The 15,414-nt window shown below is 58.3% G+C and overlaps 1 protein-coding gene across 2 annotated transcripts in view; it reads right to left on the bottom strand.

Moving 5' to 3' along the window:
• Positions 1-15,414, bottom strand: part of DNAH17 (dynein axonemal heavy chain 17) — a 95,838-nt gene that overhangs the window by 55,371 nt on the left and 25,053 nt on the right. For both annotated transcript variants that reach the window (XM_025468164.3, XM_025468165.3), the window contains exons 17-26: positions 15,060-15,200; positions 12,874-13,017; positions 10,372-10,554; positions 7,702-7,956; positions 6,749-6,918; positions 5,990-6,212; positions 4,061-4,177; positions 3,891-3,977; positions 2,675-2,827; positions 823-1,071 (exon numbers count right to left, since the gene is read on the bottom strand). In XM_025468164.3, coding sequence (XP_025323949.3) covers positions 823-1,071; positions 2,675-2,827; positions 3,891-3,977; positions 4,061-4,177; positions 5,990-6,212; positions 6,749-6,918; positions 7,702-7,956; positions 10,372-10,554; positions 12,874-13,017; positions 15,060-15,200 — 1,722 coding nt within the window. The remainder of the gene's footprint in view (positions 1-822; positions 1,072-2,674; positions 2,828-3,890; positions 3,978-4,060; positions 4,178-5,989; positions 6,213-6,748; positions 6,919-7,701; positions 7,957-10,371; positions 10,555-12,873; positions 13,018-15,059; positions 15,201-15,414) is intronic.

Genomic DNA, 15,414 nt, shown 5'->3' with positions numbered 1-15,414 from the left:
AGCCCTTCTGTTTGTCTTGTGTTCCTCTCTCCCCAGGTTCAAGCCACACTCCACATGCTCCTGAAGCCTCCTCTAAACTCTCAGGATCCCTGCTGAATACCCCACTGGGCATCCCGAACATGATCACACGTGCTGCGCTTTCCTCTGCTTCCCTCCCTCTTTGTATCCTTGGCACCTGTGTGGGGCCTCTGCGCTGTTCAATAAAGTTTTGTTCAACGTTTACTGACGGTGGGGAGTGTTCCTATTTGCCTCCTAGGGCTGTTGATGCCAGGAACACCTCCCTCATTAGGGGATACTCCTGGGAAAATTTGGGCACTAGGGCTCTGTACCCCTGGGGTGCATGGGGGAGGCCAGGGGAGATGTTCATCCAAGCCAAAATTCCTGAACCCTATGGACAATCCATCTACAACCGAAACTGGCTACATAATTTGCAAGGCCCAGTGCAAAATGAAAATAATGGGGCTCTTTGTTAAAAAACTATTAAGGATTGGGCCCCTGGGTGGCTCAGTCGGTTAAGCGTCTGACTTTGGCTCAGGTCCTGATCTCAGGGTCCTGGGATTAAGCCCCACATTGGGCTCCCTGCTCAGTGGGGAGTCTGCTTCTCCCTCTGCCACTGCTCCCCCATGCTCAGGTTCTCTCTCAAATAAATAAAATCTTAAAAACTCATGAAGAATTTCCAGATGGCTACAGCAGAGCATTCTACCCAGCGTGGGGGCCTTATGGGCACAGCGCCCCAAGGGGCAGCCGCCCCAGCTCACAGGCGCCCGAAGCTAGCCTCGCTCGCACCCAGCTTCATCAGCCAAGGGCCGCCCATCGCGGTACCTGGGTGGCCTGCATGAGCTGCTGCCAGTGGCGGTCCCGGATGGCGGGGTTCTGCAGCTCGCTCACGGCGCGCAGGGATGTGATCATGTTCTTTACGGTGTTGTCCAGCCCTATGAAGGCGTCCCAGCTCTTCATCTCCTTGTCCAGAGACCTCACGTCTTTGGCGAACTTCTTACAATCTATGTCCATCTGCTCCACGTTAATATTTTTCCACTGGGTGGTCTTCCAGTTATCGATGCTGGTGTTCACCTGAGGTGGAAACACTCACTGAGGGCCTGGGGGAGACATCCGTGTCACCTGACTGCCGCGGCTCCTGGCGGGTACAGGGAACCACTAACAGCGGGTGCTAGGGTGCATGGACACAAGCCAGGAAAGCTCCTGGTTGTAAAGATACAACTCAGAAGCCAGCCGGTCAAATAGGTTTTGGCCAACCCCATGGAGGGTGCCACTACTGCTCACCAGCACCCAGGCCCCTCTACTCCTTGGTGAGGCCATGGGACCCGCCTCGACCAGGGAAACCAGAGTGATGCCTGGCACTTCGGGGCGGAAGCACGTAATTGCCAGTGCTTGACCCAGAGCTCTGCCCGCCGTGGCAGTCGTGGGAACGTGTGTGGCTCCACAGCCTGGGACGCAGAGCCACCCAAGGGCTGCGTGGAACCAGTCCCATGTGGACTTTGCATGAAAGAGAATTACACTTCTGCTGTTAGCTACACGGAGGTTCTCTCAGGGCTGTTTGTCGGTGCGGAGTAGCCTCGCTCATACTGACTGATGGTGAGTTTTTCTACTAGAAAAAACTCAAAGACACAGAATCTCCCCGGGAAGAACCCTATGGACAGTGGAGACAGACGACCACAAAGCCTGCAGTCTTCCGTTTGGTGCGGGCTGAGAATGGACGTGAGCCTGGGATGGATGGAATGAGATCGTTGGCGCAGGTGCTTGAGGCCTGAGGCCTGGGCTGGCCAAGCGTACTTGCTCCGTAAAGACAAAGAGGTGCGGGTGTTTATAGGACACCTGTCTTGAAGACGCTAAGACACGAAACCTTAATCGCCCCGTAGGCATTGAATCAGCGGCTCTTTTGGGGTTAAGCTTATTCTCTATCCTGTTATCATAAAAGTGTCCTGGGCAGTTTGTTTTGGAGGATCCTCTGTGAAATATTCTGGCGGTAAATGCTTATGGCTACACCTCCTGGGAAATGTGGGGGCTTTATTCTCCAGTCCGGGTGGACCGCTATTTATCAAGGGGATGGGCAGCCCCCGTCCTCTCTGGCTTTGCCGACTGCGTCCCGGAATGTTCCTCCTACACGAGAGACTCCAGTTCAGCTAATTGTGGAAAAGTCAGCGTCAAGAGGCTCCACTGTGTCCTCTCTCGTTAGGAGCGATTGTAACGGAGCCCGTGACCCCAGGGACTGCGAGGCTCAGTGTGGCCAGAAGGAAGACGTTTTCAATATTTTACTGTGATTTCCTGGACAATAAGACCAACGGAGACACAGCGTGCTTCCGTGCGGGAAGCCTGAAGGGCCCCGTGAGAGCAGCTCTCCCCAGATTAGCTCACGGAGGAGAGCCGGTTCCGGACGAAGCCACGGTGGGCTTCTGTTGGGGGGGGGGGGTTGGACAGAGATTCTGAAGTTCATTCAAGAGAATAAGAGGGGAGAGCTAACATTTCTCTGAAAATGGGGGAGCCGGGAGGAGGGGCCGGCCGGAGCCAGCAGCGTTCGTGCGCTACCCTGGCGTCCAAGAAGAGGGGGCGCCTCCGTCAGCTGCACTGCAGCGTCCTAGCGGCCGGGGATGCTGGGAGCACCTCCTCTGGCCCACCCCACCCACCCCGGGCCCGCCGTCCCCGCCGTGCCCCTCACCATGACGATTATGTCCCAGAGCTCCTTCAGCAGGCGGACCTCTTTGTGACAAGCCTTGAGCTGCCTGTAGTCTGGGACCGTGACTTCGAACAGGCTCCCGGACTTGCACAGGGCTTCCATGGTGCTCTCCATGGACGCGATGCTCTTTTGTTGCTGGAGGCAGGCGAGGGGGGCAGTCAAGAGCGGGGCTCGCGCTCAGTGCCGGAGCCGTGCCCCGACCCCGGGCACCGCCCAGGGGCAGCTGTCCTCCTGGCGGGGGACGCAGCAGCACCCTCTCCCTCCCGCCTTCGCCTGCCCCTGCGTCCGGCCGCGTGGCCAGGCCCTCCAGCTTTGGGAGTTCAGGCACCAGAAGTGACTTTCACGGACCCTGCACCAATGCCCGATTTCCTCCTGAGAGGTTCGAGATTGCTCCCTTCTCACCTCCTGGGTTTTTTTTTTTTTTTTTTTTTTTTTTTTTTTTTTTTTTTTTTACATTACTAAGCATTATGTAGGTGATGCATGATTGCGTTGAAAATGAGAACAGTCTAGATAAGAGGAGGGAAGCAAGGGTCACTCCGAAGCAGGTGAGTGGAGCAGGTGCTTCGGCGTGGAGCCGGTGAGTGTCTGCGTGGATGCGCAGGTGCTCCCCGCGTGTGCGGGCGGCTCCCAGAGGCCTTTCCATGCACGGGCCTGATCATAAACAAGCTCACGCTGGGTCTCTTCAGAATCCAGTCTGGGGCCCAAGGGCTCAGGGGGAGGCCGCTCACCCCCCCACTGGGTGCGATGTGAGATAACGACCCTGAAGAGCAGGAAGGGTCTTCGGAAACAGTGGCTTCGAAGCCATGCGGGGAGCGGAGGCTGGGGGAGGGCACGTGTGGGTGACCCCAAGGGCACCGGGGTCTTCGTGCTCCTCCGTTGGAGGCCGCGGTCCCGAGCCCGAGGGGCTGTCAGGCCCAGCCTGTGGCACCTGCATGTTGGATGCCAGTTGTGGACATGGCAGCAGGAGCAGAGGGGGACCTGGCGGGGCTCGGCCACGGGTACACGGTGGCCAGGGAGGGAAGACGACAGGTGAGTGCCAAGCGGGGCGTGACGGGGCCGGGGCGGGCCGAGGTACGGCGGGGCCCCGCGGGCCGGGACGCCAGGGCTGGCGCGGACACCGGGCACTTGCCGGGCCCCAAGGCCAGGAACGGGAGCCTGGGGCAGGGCTGGGAGGGCGCCGCGCCCTTGGGTGACGCACCTTATTGAGGGACTTGTAGGGGTCGGGGTCCGTGAAGCTGAACGGGGCCTCTCGCCGGAACTTCTCCCTGAACTCGTGCTGCTTGAGCTGCCGGAGAAGCGCTGGGTCACCCCCGCCCTGGGCTCCGGCGCGGCCACCTGGAGGGGCCCCCAACCCCGGGGCTGCGCTACCTCGAACTGCTGGCACTTCCGCCTCAGGATGTTGACCTCGTTGGCCTGCAGCGGCGCCACGTTCTGCTTCACCTGGATGGCCAGCTTCTTGGTGTTGGTCCACTGCTCCGGCAGCTCCTGCGGGGACGCGCAGGGACCCTTCCCTTGTCCGTTCTTTAAAGAACTTTCTGTCATGAAGTATTACGACTCGCAGGGAGTCGCAAGACTAGCACACGGGGTCCCGTGTGGCCCCCGACAGCGTCCCCAGGGCGGTGCCTTCTGCAGCTGCCGCTGGACCCCTGAACCGGGAAACCCGCCTCGGCATGTCTCTGTGAACCAGACGGCAAATTGTCCGTTTTCACCCTGTTTTAACCTGATTCCTGTGCACCTGTATGCGTGTGTTTGCGTATGTTAGATGTCCATGTTGTACACGCATGTTTGTGCAGTGTGCGCGTGCACATTAGTATGGTATGCACACATACCTGCACATGCATGTGTCGTGTGTGTAGGATTGTAAGATGTTCATGTGCGTGTGCATGTGCAGGTGTCTTATCGCACGTACACATTTGTGTGTGTGCATGCACACGTGCATACACGAGTAGCACACCCATGTACTTGCACGTGCATCTGTCATGTGTGTATGATTGTAATGTGTGTGAAGGTGTTGTATGCATGTGCAGGTGTATCACACGTACATGTTTGTGTGTGTTTCTTTTTAAGTTCTCCACGTTTGAGCAGATATTGGACTTTTGATCATAAAATATTTTGAAGAAAAAGAATCCCAGCCCATGAATTCTTCTCCCACAAAAGATTCGTGTTTCCCTCTCCTCTACCATCAGCTAACCTTCTGTGGGCGGCGGTACCTCTCAAGGCCCATTTCACACCAGTCGCCCCTGGGCCGGGCCACGCACACTTCGCATCCGCACCATCCGCTGGCCCCTGGGCAGAGTGACAGGGCGGCCACCAGCCCCGTGACAGGCTGCAAACTCTGCTGTCTCCAAAGTAGGGCCCCGGGCAGTGCCTCCCGCCCCTCTGCCCCCACCCCACACCACCGCCACCCCGTCTGCCCCAGGGTCCCGGCCCAGATCCAGAGCAGGGCGGAGAGCAGAGAAAGGGGGTGGTGGGCGGGGGCTTCAGGACCCTGCGTTAGCTGTGACGGGCGGGCAAAGGCAGCCTGGAGCCCTCGTCCTGCCCAGCTTGCTTGGTCAGCCTGCCACTCGGACCTTCCGGTCGGGGAGTTCCCGCAGCAGCCGGCCCCTGCCCGGCCCAGGGCCTCCACTGATCCTGCTCCCTGTCCCGGTCCCCTGCACCCCGGGTGGGCCCGTCCTCGGGCCATGGGATGTGAAGGCCTTGGTAATCCAACAATTCAATGGTGGAACCACTGGCTCGCTGTCCCTTCCTTTGCAGGAACCTGCACCCCTGCTGCGAGGGGGCCCCCAGCACTGGGCGCCCCCTCCACCTCCCGGCACTGGGCTGCTTCCTGCCCCCCACCCTGGACTGCATCCCACTGTCCCCCAACCGTGGGCTGCTTCCCCCAACCTTCCCTGGAAGGTTCCCAGGCACTGAGCTGACTTCCCTCCACCTTCCCTGGGTGCCCCCCTCCACCCCCCCCACTGGGCTACTCCCTTCTCCCCTGCCCCGCCTGCCCTGGATGGCATTCCCCTGCCTCCCAACACTAGGCTGCTCCCTGACCCCCACCCCCTGGATGGCAGCCCCCACCATCCCCCAACACTGGGTTGCTCCCATACTCCCCACCCCCTGGATAACACCTCCCTCCGTCCCCCCAACACTGGGCTGCTCCCCACCCCCACCCCCTGGATGGCACCCCCATTGTCCCCCAACATTGGGCTGCTCCCCACCCCCACCCCCTGGATGGCACCCCCACCGTCTCCCAACACTGGGCTGCTCCCCGCCCCTGCCCTGGACGGCGTGGCGCCGGCTGCTGCCCACCTGCAGCTTCAGGTGTGTCTCCTCCGGGATCTCCTCCCCATAGGTCTTAAGCAGCTCGATGGTTTGCTTCAGGGGCTCGAACATGTTGTCGGTGGCCACCTGCCTCTCCTTGACCTTCATCAGATGCCCCATCACCTCCACGAGACCGTCGTAATCCCCTTCCTTGAGGGTCTTGGTTAAGCCCGTCCTGGTGACTTTCATGAAGGCTTCTAGGTCGGCCAGGCTGTGGAGCAAGAGGCCCTGGTGAGGGTGTCACCCTCTCTGGTGGGGGCGCGTGGTGAGGCAGCCCTGGTCGGGGGAGGCGGCCGGCACGGGGGCTCCCCGGTTACGCTGCGGGGCCCTGCCGAGCAAGGGAGAGCTCCTGTCCGCCTCAGGACCCCTGCTCTTGACCCCGGCCCTAGGGCCCCAGCTCCACCCACTGGCCTCCCCGCCGGCACTCCCCGGGGCCCGTGCCCCCACGGCCCCGACCGCGCAGTCACTGGCCCACGGGCGACATGTCGGGCTGCCTTGCCACCGCCGGGACCCCAGGCATGGAGATGCTCGACGAGCAGGTGTCCCACTCACAGCCAGGTGACCCCTGCCCCCTGGGACCTACTCTCCATGCGGGGCAGGGGGCTGCTGGCCTCTACACCTGGCCTTCACCCCCAGGCCTGCCCGGGAGGAGCGCCCCACCGACACCATGAAGGCCTGTTCTCCGGCTCTCCTCGGCCGAGGTCAAGGTCAGGGTGGCGGCAGGAAGGGCCACGTCCCGGCACCCACCTGCTGATGACGTGGTTGCTCAGGTGTCGCTTGAACATGAAGCTCCAGCGCTTGATGGTGTTGAGGAGCACCTGCTTGAAGGGGCGACAGTCGCACTGAAGCCAACCGTTGAACACCTTGGTGTTCTCACACCTGGACACTTCCTCGTACAGCTTCTCGTAGGAATTGATCTGGAAAACAGAGCCGCTGCTCACCGTCAGGCGGCGGGGACCCCCACGCCCCAGCAGCCCATCCCCAGCTCCGGCAATCTGAAGAATAGGCCAGAAGCTCGAGGTGACCGCGGTCAGGGTGATGCCGGGGCTCCTCACGCTCTGCCAGCTGCCCCCCCCCCGGCAGCGTCTCCCTGCGGGTGGGTGGCTCCTGCTCACAGGCGCCTCTCCCCCCGTGCGTGGGGAGGGGGGTGTGCGTGCGAGGTACTTGTCTTCTTGTGTCCTATCTGTCCGACGCTCGGGCACCCGGGGCCTTGCTGCCCCTGGTGGGACGGCCTCTCCCAGGGCTGGGAGAGAGACCCCCCGGGGGCCTGCCTTTCATCCACAGACTAACCCCGAGCCTGCTCCCCAACTACCCTGTCCTAATCCCCCAGGGCCCGGGACCAGGCAGCGAGGGGCCACCCCTACACCCAGGAGCCCACCGACAGGATTCCCACTAGCTGGTCCTTCCTTTCCCGTGGAAACCACAATGCGGGCTGTGGATCCCGCCTTCCTGCCCCTCTGTCCCTCTGTCCCTCTGCCCCGGGACCGACCCTGGGCCATCCCCCTAGGCCCCGTGGGGACGTGGTGTGCCCCCTCCTCCTGGACCCTGGGAGTCCCAAGCTCTCTCCCATGGCAGTCCCTTGCCCTGCTGGGAGGCACCAGACCAGAATAATGATAAAACCCACATTTAAAAACCACATCCCCAAGGTTTGAATCGAGCCCAGGGAGCCCCCCCGCCCCCCGGGAAGCCCGCACACGCACCTGCTGCTGGAACTGGGCCAGGTTGGGCGGCGTCTTAGGGACAGCCTCTTGGGCGCGGTGGTCCAAGTCCTCGGGGGCGACCGCGCGCCCGTAGACCAGGAAGTGCTTCATGAACTCCTGGGGGTCGTCCGTCCAGAGGTAGGAGTACCTCTCGAAGGAGTCCTGGTACTCCTCGGCCTCCTTCATGGCGCTGATGACCAGGTTGGACATCTCCTCCCGCATCTCTATAAGGTCCGTCATGTCCTCCAGGTCTGCCTGCGAGGGGGCAGGGGAGAGGCACGCAGGTGAGCCAGCGTCTTGCCTGGGGAACCGGCTTCGACCCGAGCTCTGCACCCCGGAGGGCGGCTCTCTGCCCCGCGGAGGCGCTGCTAACCTCTCAAGGTGGAAAACCGAGCCATTTGCCGCTTTGCCGGGCTCTCCCGTGAGATTATCTGGGAGGTGGCTTTGGCCCCGCCGACCCCGGGGTGGCTCGCACACCGACTCGCTCGTGTGGGAGTAACTTAGCACCTGCTGTGTGCATGCAAAGGGGTGGGCACTGGCCACGTGGAGGGTGGCGGTCCAGGCATGGGGCCAGACGTTCCTCAAACAGTCACTGACGCCAAGCTTTGCTTTAACGTGTAGCTGGCGGGAGGTCGGGGAGTGTTCCCCGAGGAACCATTGTCCTGGGAACCCCTGGACTGGTGCGCAAAGAGCAAGAGAAGCAGCAAAGCACATGCAAAGGCCCTGCGCTGGGAGGGAGCAGGTGCTCGAGGACCTCAGGGAAGCTGCTGTGAGCGGCTAGAGCAGGGAACAGGGAAGGCCTGATCTGGACAGAATCTTGAATTTTGAGCCACAGAAAACCCGACCCAAGTTGGTTTATGCAACAAGGCAACTCAATGACTCATGAAACTGGAGAGTCTCGAGGTGTGGGGGCGTGTGTGTTAATTATGGCTTTTATTTTCTGTATCTTAAGCTGCCTTGATGTCTTAAAAGCTCGTGCTGGCTGGGGAGACCCTGCCCGTCTGGGGACTAGCCCATCCTGAAGGAGAGAAGGGCCCCGAAGGGCACATACCCTTCACCTGCACACCAGCCCGCCCTGGGTCTACATCCCCACCCCACCTCCCGGCAGGTGACCCTGGAGCCCAGAGTTGCCGACATTGATGCCAACTGGCTAGTCCTCAGCTGTTTCCCCTGCTGGTCCTGCCTTTCCTGTGGATGCCCGCCCCCACCTCGGTGAAAGGCTCGGGCCTGGGCGTTCCCTTCACCGCACCCCTGCACCTGCCGTGACCCCTGTGGCCCTGCCCTGCTTGCCAGGCCTCTTGATCCTATGGGAGCAGCAGTAACTTCTCTCCTGATGGCACTGGCTCTCCACACTGGCACCAGTCACCTCCACAGATTAAGACCCCACAGACACAAACGAGACCGGAGAAGGGGGCCGTGCGCACAGGCTGGGGTACGGCCTGGTCAGCGGACCCTTCTGCTTAGCTCTAACCTCCTCCACGTGTGTCTTCACCAGCAGGTGCAGGAGCTCCGGACACCGGAGCACACCGGGTCCCACGTCCATCCCTGAGCTGATCTCTGGTGACAAGCTCTATTCTGGACCCTGGAACGCTTGGTCGAGGCACATCCCCTTTGTGTGGCCACGAAGTCCTCAAGTCATTGCCTTTGCCTGACGCCGTCTGCCTGGAAATCCCTTCCCACCCTTTAAGACCCAAACTCAGCTCCTCTGGGAAGCGGTCCTTGACGCTGGGGCATATTTCCTCTGTGCACTCAGCTCATCACGTGTGTGTACAAACACACATGCACACACGTGTGCACATGTACCTTCTTCCCTGAGAGCACAGAGCCTCCTGCTGTAAGTACTGATTGCAAATAATTCATGCCTGTTATCACAAACCTCAAGCAGCGCAGAAGTGTTTGAAATAAAAACCCCTGCCACCCCCTTGTCCCTGCCAGCTCCCTCCTCACCCCCATCCTGTTTCCAGACGTGAGCGGTCCTCACGGTTAGGAGCGTATCTAGAGAAAGTCAGATTTCTGTTCGTTTCAATGAATGAAACCGTCTTCTAAACGTCGTTCTCCGACTTGATGGACACTCAATAACCTGCCGCCAGCCCTTCCCACCCCTGCCTCGTCCAGATGCCCCCGGATGGATGGGCCGGAGGCTGCTGAACGCTCCCCTGCTGGATGGCACTTCGGTCCCTTCCAGTTTTTGTTTCACTCTTGCACAAACCATGCCCTGGCACACACGCCTCCTCAGGCCTCCCTTCTGGGGAGGCAGCCCTTCCTACGCCTTCCGCGTCCGAGGATCTGCTCTGTGTTTTGCTGAGGTTGTTTACTGCGTCCACGGTACCTGGACGCACAAGCCAGCGAAGGCCCATTTGCCAAAATGCCCGCGTGCCGAGGGGACCACACCTTGAACTTGTAGAAGCAAGCGCGATGCCAGGGACGGGGGGTAAGAGCGCACCCTCGCCATCCGGCTGGGGCGGGGGCGCGTCCACGGGAAAGAAAACCATGCCGACCAGGGAGGAGCCCCTCTGGGGAGGGGAACGCAGCCTCTCATCCTGGGGACCTCGTCACACATCACACGCTCGGAACCATCAGCACGTAAAATGTAAGTGACCGGGCGCCGCTGAGTTGGGAAGAAGCCGCAACAAGGGAGCCACCACCCATGTGGCGCGGGCCCCGACTCACCTTGTAGCTCACCCGGCCCTTGGCCAGCCGGGGGATGAGCTTGGCTGCATTGTAGATGTCGTTGATCAGGCCCTCGATCAGCCTCAGGAAGCCATGGTCCGCGCCCACCTCCAGGGACGGATGGAAGACCAGCCCTTCCTCGCTCAGCTCCATGCAGACCTCAAACAGCGGCGCGACGCTCTCCTGAAACAGGCCGGCCCGGGGTCAACGCCCTGAGTTCGGTGGAAGCCCTCCCAGGGCCCTGATGTTGTCTCGGGGGACCCCAGGGCCTCCCCGCACTGCCCCAGGGGACCCCTGAGCAAGCTTCAGGGAACCGCGCTCATGCCACAGGGCCCAGAGCAGGCCGGGCACTTGGCCCCCAGGTTCCCGGGTACATGAAATGAGGATCATGGTTTTATAGAACAGAGCCCCGGGGTTGCTGTGAGGACTCAGCGCGTGGGAGGCGCAGGGGTGCCGGCCGGCTCACCCCCAGGCGTGGGCAGCCCCGCCGCGAGCCATGGGGTCACGGCTGCTCCGGAGAGCACCACCCTCACATCCACGGTGCTAGGCGGCTCCCCCACGAGCATCTTGGCCTCGTGACTCATTGACAGGAAGACAATTTCGCCTTAAAAGATGAAATAACCGGTCGACGACCAGTCTGGTTCCGTGTCTCCACTGACGAAGTTCTCGGAGGTGCCGGCGATGAGGACCGGGTTATATCAATCCCAGCTCGCCCTCGTGGTGGACGATGGCGGGTCACAGCTAGGTGTGTGGGCTCGACGGACAAGACCGGGTGCAGCCGGGTTGCACGTGAGACGATCCTGGGAGCTGAGCACGCGTCGGCCACCATGCAACAAGCCTCGGTGACAGAAGCGTGACGGCGTCAGCCTTCTCTCGTTATTTCCCATAGAACGTTGGGTGTCGGTGGACGTACACATGACAATATGCCAGGGAGGAACGTGTGGACGCGGTCATGGCACAGTATCGGGCTCAGTTACCAATTTGCACTCTAGCATTTGGAAAACGGACACTTCTCTTCATGAAAGAAGAAATTGATATTAATTTTTTCATGTTTCATCGTGATCTTTTTAATGTCTCTCTCTTATGTTTTATTTTCATGGCAAAATTGCCTTGCAGGCCAATTAGTTGAGCCCCTAAAATGGCTGGAGCTGAACAGGAAGCAGGCTGGCTTTCGCTGTGCTCCAGAAAGGACAAACGCTCACGTCCACGGGAGGATCCCATTCGTAAAGCAGGTGCTCACTGTAACCCTGTCTGTCCCTGGAGCCCCCTCGCGAGGCTGCGAGGCTGAGGGTGCCCGCCTCATTTGTCAGGTGACCTGGGGGAGGTTAGCCTAACACACCGGTGATCCTCAAAGTATGGGCCGAGGCCCACAAGTGGCCACGAGATCCACTCCACAGCTGCTCATCTTCCAAACATAGTCCCATGACGGCCCTGTGGGCGGTTGACTCGAGAACCCACTGGTTTTCTCTGTGACCAAAAGGGATGGTGTTTCCTAGTGGCCAAGTGAACTGCTAACTGGTACAGAAGATCAATGGTCCAAAAAAAAAAAAAAAAAAGGAAGGTCAATGGTCACAAACTCAGATGCCCAGCCTTTTCTAAAGCCTCTCACTCAGGGGTCTGCTCCTGCTGCTGGGCCACTTGCAGATATGGGGACTCTCCGGGATTTTTGGGAGAATGACATTTTGTCATCAGGACATCCGTCATGTTTTGATTGCCACCGATTAACTACTAATGACTTAACTTGCTGACACTTCGCATCATTGTGGGCTGCTTGGTGAACCTTATAGTCGGTAGTAATGATGACTTTCATCCGTAGAATTTCGGGTCTGTGCTCATCTGGTGTCACGTGAGCTGGGCTCAGACATGAATCATCCATCCTCTGCAGCTTGTACAAGGGCATCCTGCTGTCCTCCCCACCATCTTTCCTGCGGGTGCGCTAGGTGGGATGGGGGACCTTTGATCTTCTCCTACTGGCAGTATTCAAAATCATTTGGGAATTATCGTAATGGGAAAGACACGGGGGGGGGGGGATGAGGCCCCACCCCCATGGAAAATGCTGGAGAATGCCAGGATGAAATTAACCAGCACAGCCTCTTTGCTGACCACGCTGAACACTTCCACGGACCCCTCGGAGGGCCGAGTAGGTTAGTAGCTGATGCTGCTGATGGGAGGGTACCCCTGCCCCATCTACTTGAGTAGCGAACACTGCCCCGGGGCAACAAGGTAGGACCGTTAGGTATCCTATAGCCTATTTATGGAACGGCAGATTTAAGGTGACCTGAAGTTCTGAGTGCTGGGACCTAAAGAGGGTCCTGGGATACAGGACTTTCAGTTTTAAAACCAAGGCAGGTAGTTCACCTTCTGCAGGTTCTAACGGCTGTTTATTTGTAACAGGATAGCCTGGTCTTTCATCAGGGAACTGTAAACTATAGATTCCAAGGGAGACCTTATAACACCGTTTTTATAGCACAAATCTATGAGTATCTTATACTTATAACTCACATCCAGGACCATGTTGTCTATGAAGTAATTCAGAGATTTGTGGATGAAATGGTCATACTCGTCCAGGACCATGTTGTCGACATAGTTGACATAGTCTTTCCAGGACTGGCTGGTCGTATCTGCTCTGAAGAGTTCAGCATTTTCCTGCAAATAGGACCACACGGCTGGCTGCCATTTCACGGGCTCACCCGTTCACTCTTTAACCAGCTCTCTTGGCAACTCTGGGACGCTCTTGTCCCTGTTCCCCTACTCCAGACACACAGAACTGCTTTTTTGCTTCTCGAATCTGCCAGATGCTTTCCTGCATTAGGGTCTTTGCATAGGCTTCTCCCTCCCATTCTGGCCACATCTAGCTTCTTCTAGGTTTCAGCCCAGATGTCACCTCCCCACAAAGGAAAGCCCTTCTTCACTACCTCCCATTCATCTCAGATTTGACTTCTGTCCCTGCTTCTCACCTGTATTCCCTCTAGCAATCCATTATTTGTGCCTACCATGGCATGGATGACAACCCTGAATGCCTTTATGTATGTGTGTCTAGTCTGTATCTCCTCTTGATGCCAAGCCATATGAGGATAGGGGTTGATTGTCCTTTTCACTATTGTGCCTTACGCATACAGCAGGATGCCTGGGACAAAGCAGGAGCTAGGGAATGGATGGATAGGTGGTTGGCATGTTGAGTGGATGGATGGGTGGATGGATGGGTGGATGGATGGGTGAATGAATTTGTAGATAGGAGGACAGATGGATGGATGAGTGGATAGATGTGTGGATGGATGGATGGATGGATGGATGGATGGATGGATGGATGGATGGATATGTGGATGGGAGGATAGATAAATCTTTAAGACACTGAGGTGCCATAGGGAACAAAACGATGACTATGACCCAGTTCACACCCTCAAGCAATTATGTTCTAAGAGGGGAAAGAAGACACAGACCTAAATAACTTCAGTGTAAGGTAGAAAGAAATGGTTCAAATGACTATCGTATGCATAGAAGACTCTGGCAACTATGACAACAAAGCCTTGTCGGCTTGCTGGTCTCCACTTCTCCTAGGTTCCTGCCCGCTGCTGCCCTGGCTCTCCGCCTGTCTTGTTGCTGCGCTGTGAACCCTTCCCCTACCCTGGCCAACACCCATTTCCAACACATCTGAGAGTGTTGCAGATTAATTGGTTAATTCTTCCAAGTCATGTTTGCAGTTTAACATCTTAATTTAGGAGACCTTCTGGCACCACAGCAGAGGGGAAAGGAAGAGGATCTGAGAACGAGATAAAATATTTTGGTCCAGTCAAGTCACTCCATTAGGGTAATGACCTTCCAAGCAATGGCTTGACCATGAGAACAGCCAACCATAGACCCTCCACCCAGTGGGGCCCACAGGCTGTCTGGGGTGATGATCCATCATTTAAGTCCATATCCATGATTTTGTACCAAGCACTGGGAAACCCCCAGAAAACTGAAAATATCTTGAGCTCAAGGGAGAATTTTCTCTTTTTCAGGCCAATGCAGAGCTCCACCTTTTACATTTGCCTCAGAAATAAGCTAACCTGCGAGCTAGAAAGAAACAGCTGCCAAGTGAGGAAGGCATGAGAACCCCCACACTGGCAGGAACCCAGGCGGTGCTTCCAGGGGCACCTGGTGACCATCTTGCCTCCTCCCTCAGAACGAGGCAGCACGTCCCTCAGAGTGAGGCCCACGGCTGTTGAGGCTGTGGGCAGAAAGGGACAACCTATGCTCTCGGGAGTGCAACGTGTGTGCTTGCACAGCACCCTGATTTAAACGTGTTGGTACCCATGCACCACGTACACACGTTCGTTCCACATTCCTCCTCACGCTCATGATGGGAGACCCTGAAGGACACCGGGTACACACTCAGTGCCCGCCTCACACAGTGCTTCTCAGGGAAACAAGACGTGTTGACCTCGTACAAAGATGTCACTTGTCCGTACTGCTCTGTGCAGGGTAGGGGGTGCCGACCCCTTAGCACAGAGGGGGGCGGGACTCATTGCAAGAGGAACCTGGCTAACAAGTGTACGTTTAGGATAGTCTGCTTCTTGAAAATAAGACTCCCAGACTAGAGATCGTAGCCTTCTATGACTCTAACGTCATTCTTATGGCATCTCTGGCTCTCCCTCTTCTACCAAGAGTGAGCGGCCTGTCGGAGGCCCCTCTGGCTGAGTCCTCACCGCGACCATGGCTTGGATCTTCAGGCCAGCGTCCTTGACCGCAGCGTAGCGCTTGTTAGAATTGACCACCCTCCCCTCCAAGTCCAGCAGGGCTTCCTTCTTATTGTCCTTCCTCTCAAACATCGGGTTGGCAGACCAGTCCTGTCAGGAAAAGGGGGGAGTGAGGAAAACAAACACTGGGGGGGAAAATGCCTGTGGTCTCCCGGCTTCGCCCCATGCTCGTCAGTATGAATGTCCTTGTCCCTCAGAGAGGCCTGGGAGCCCCTGAGGGATTGCCAGGCACCTCCAAACCAGTCAGGGGCTCGGGGCAGCGAGGAGACCACTGGGAGGCTTTACCCAACTAGCCCAGAGGAGT

The sequence above is a fragment of the Canis lupus genome, chromosome 9 (assembly GCF_003254725.2).
Source record: "Canis lupus dingo isolate Sandy chromosome 9, ASM325472v2, whole genome shotgun sequence".
Taxonomy (NCBI): Eukaryota; Metazoa; Chordata; class Mammalia; order Carnivora; family Canidae; genus Canis; species Canis lupus.
Note: the sequence above shows the minus strand (reverse complement) of the source record. Positions and strands in the feature narration are given on the sequence as shown.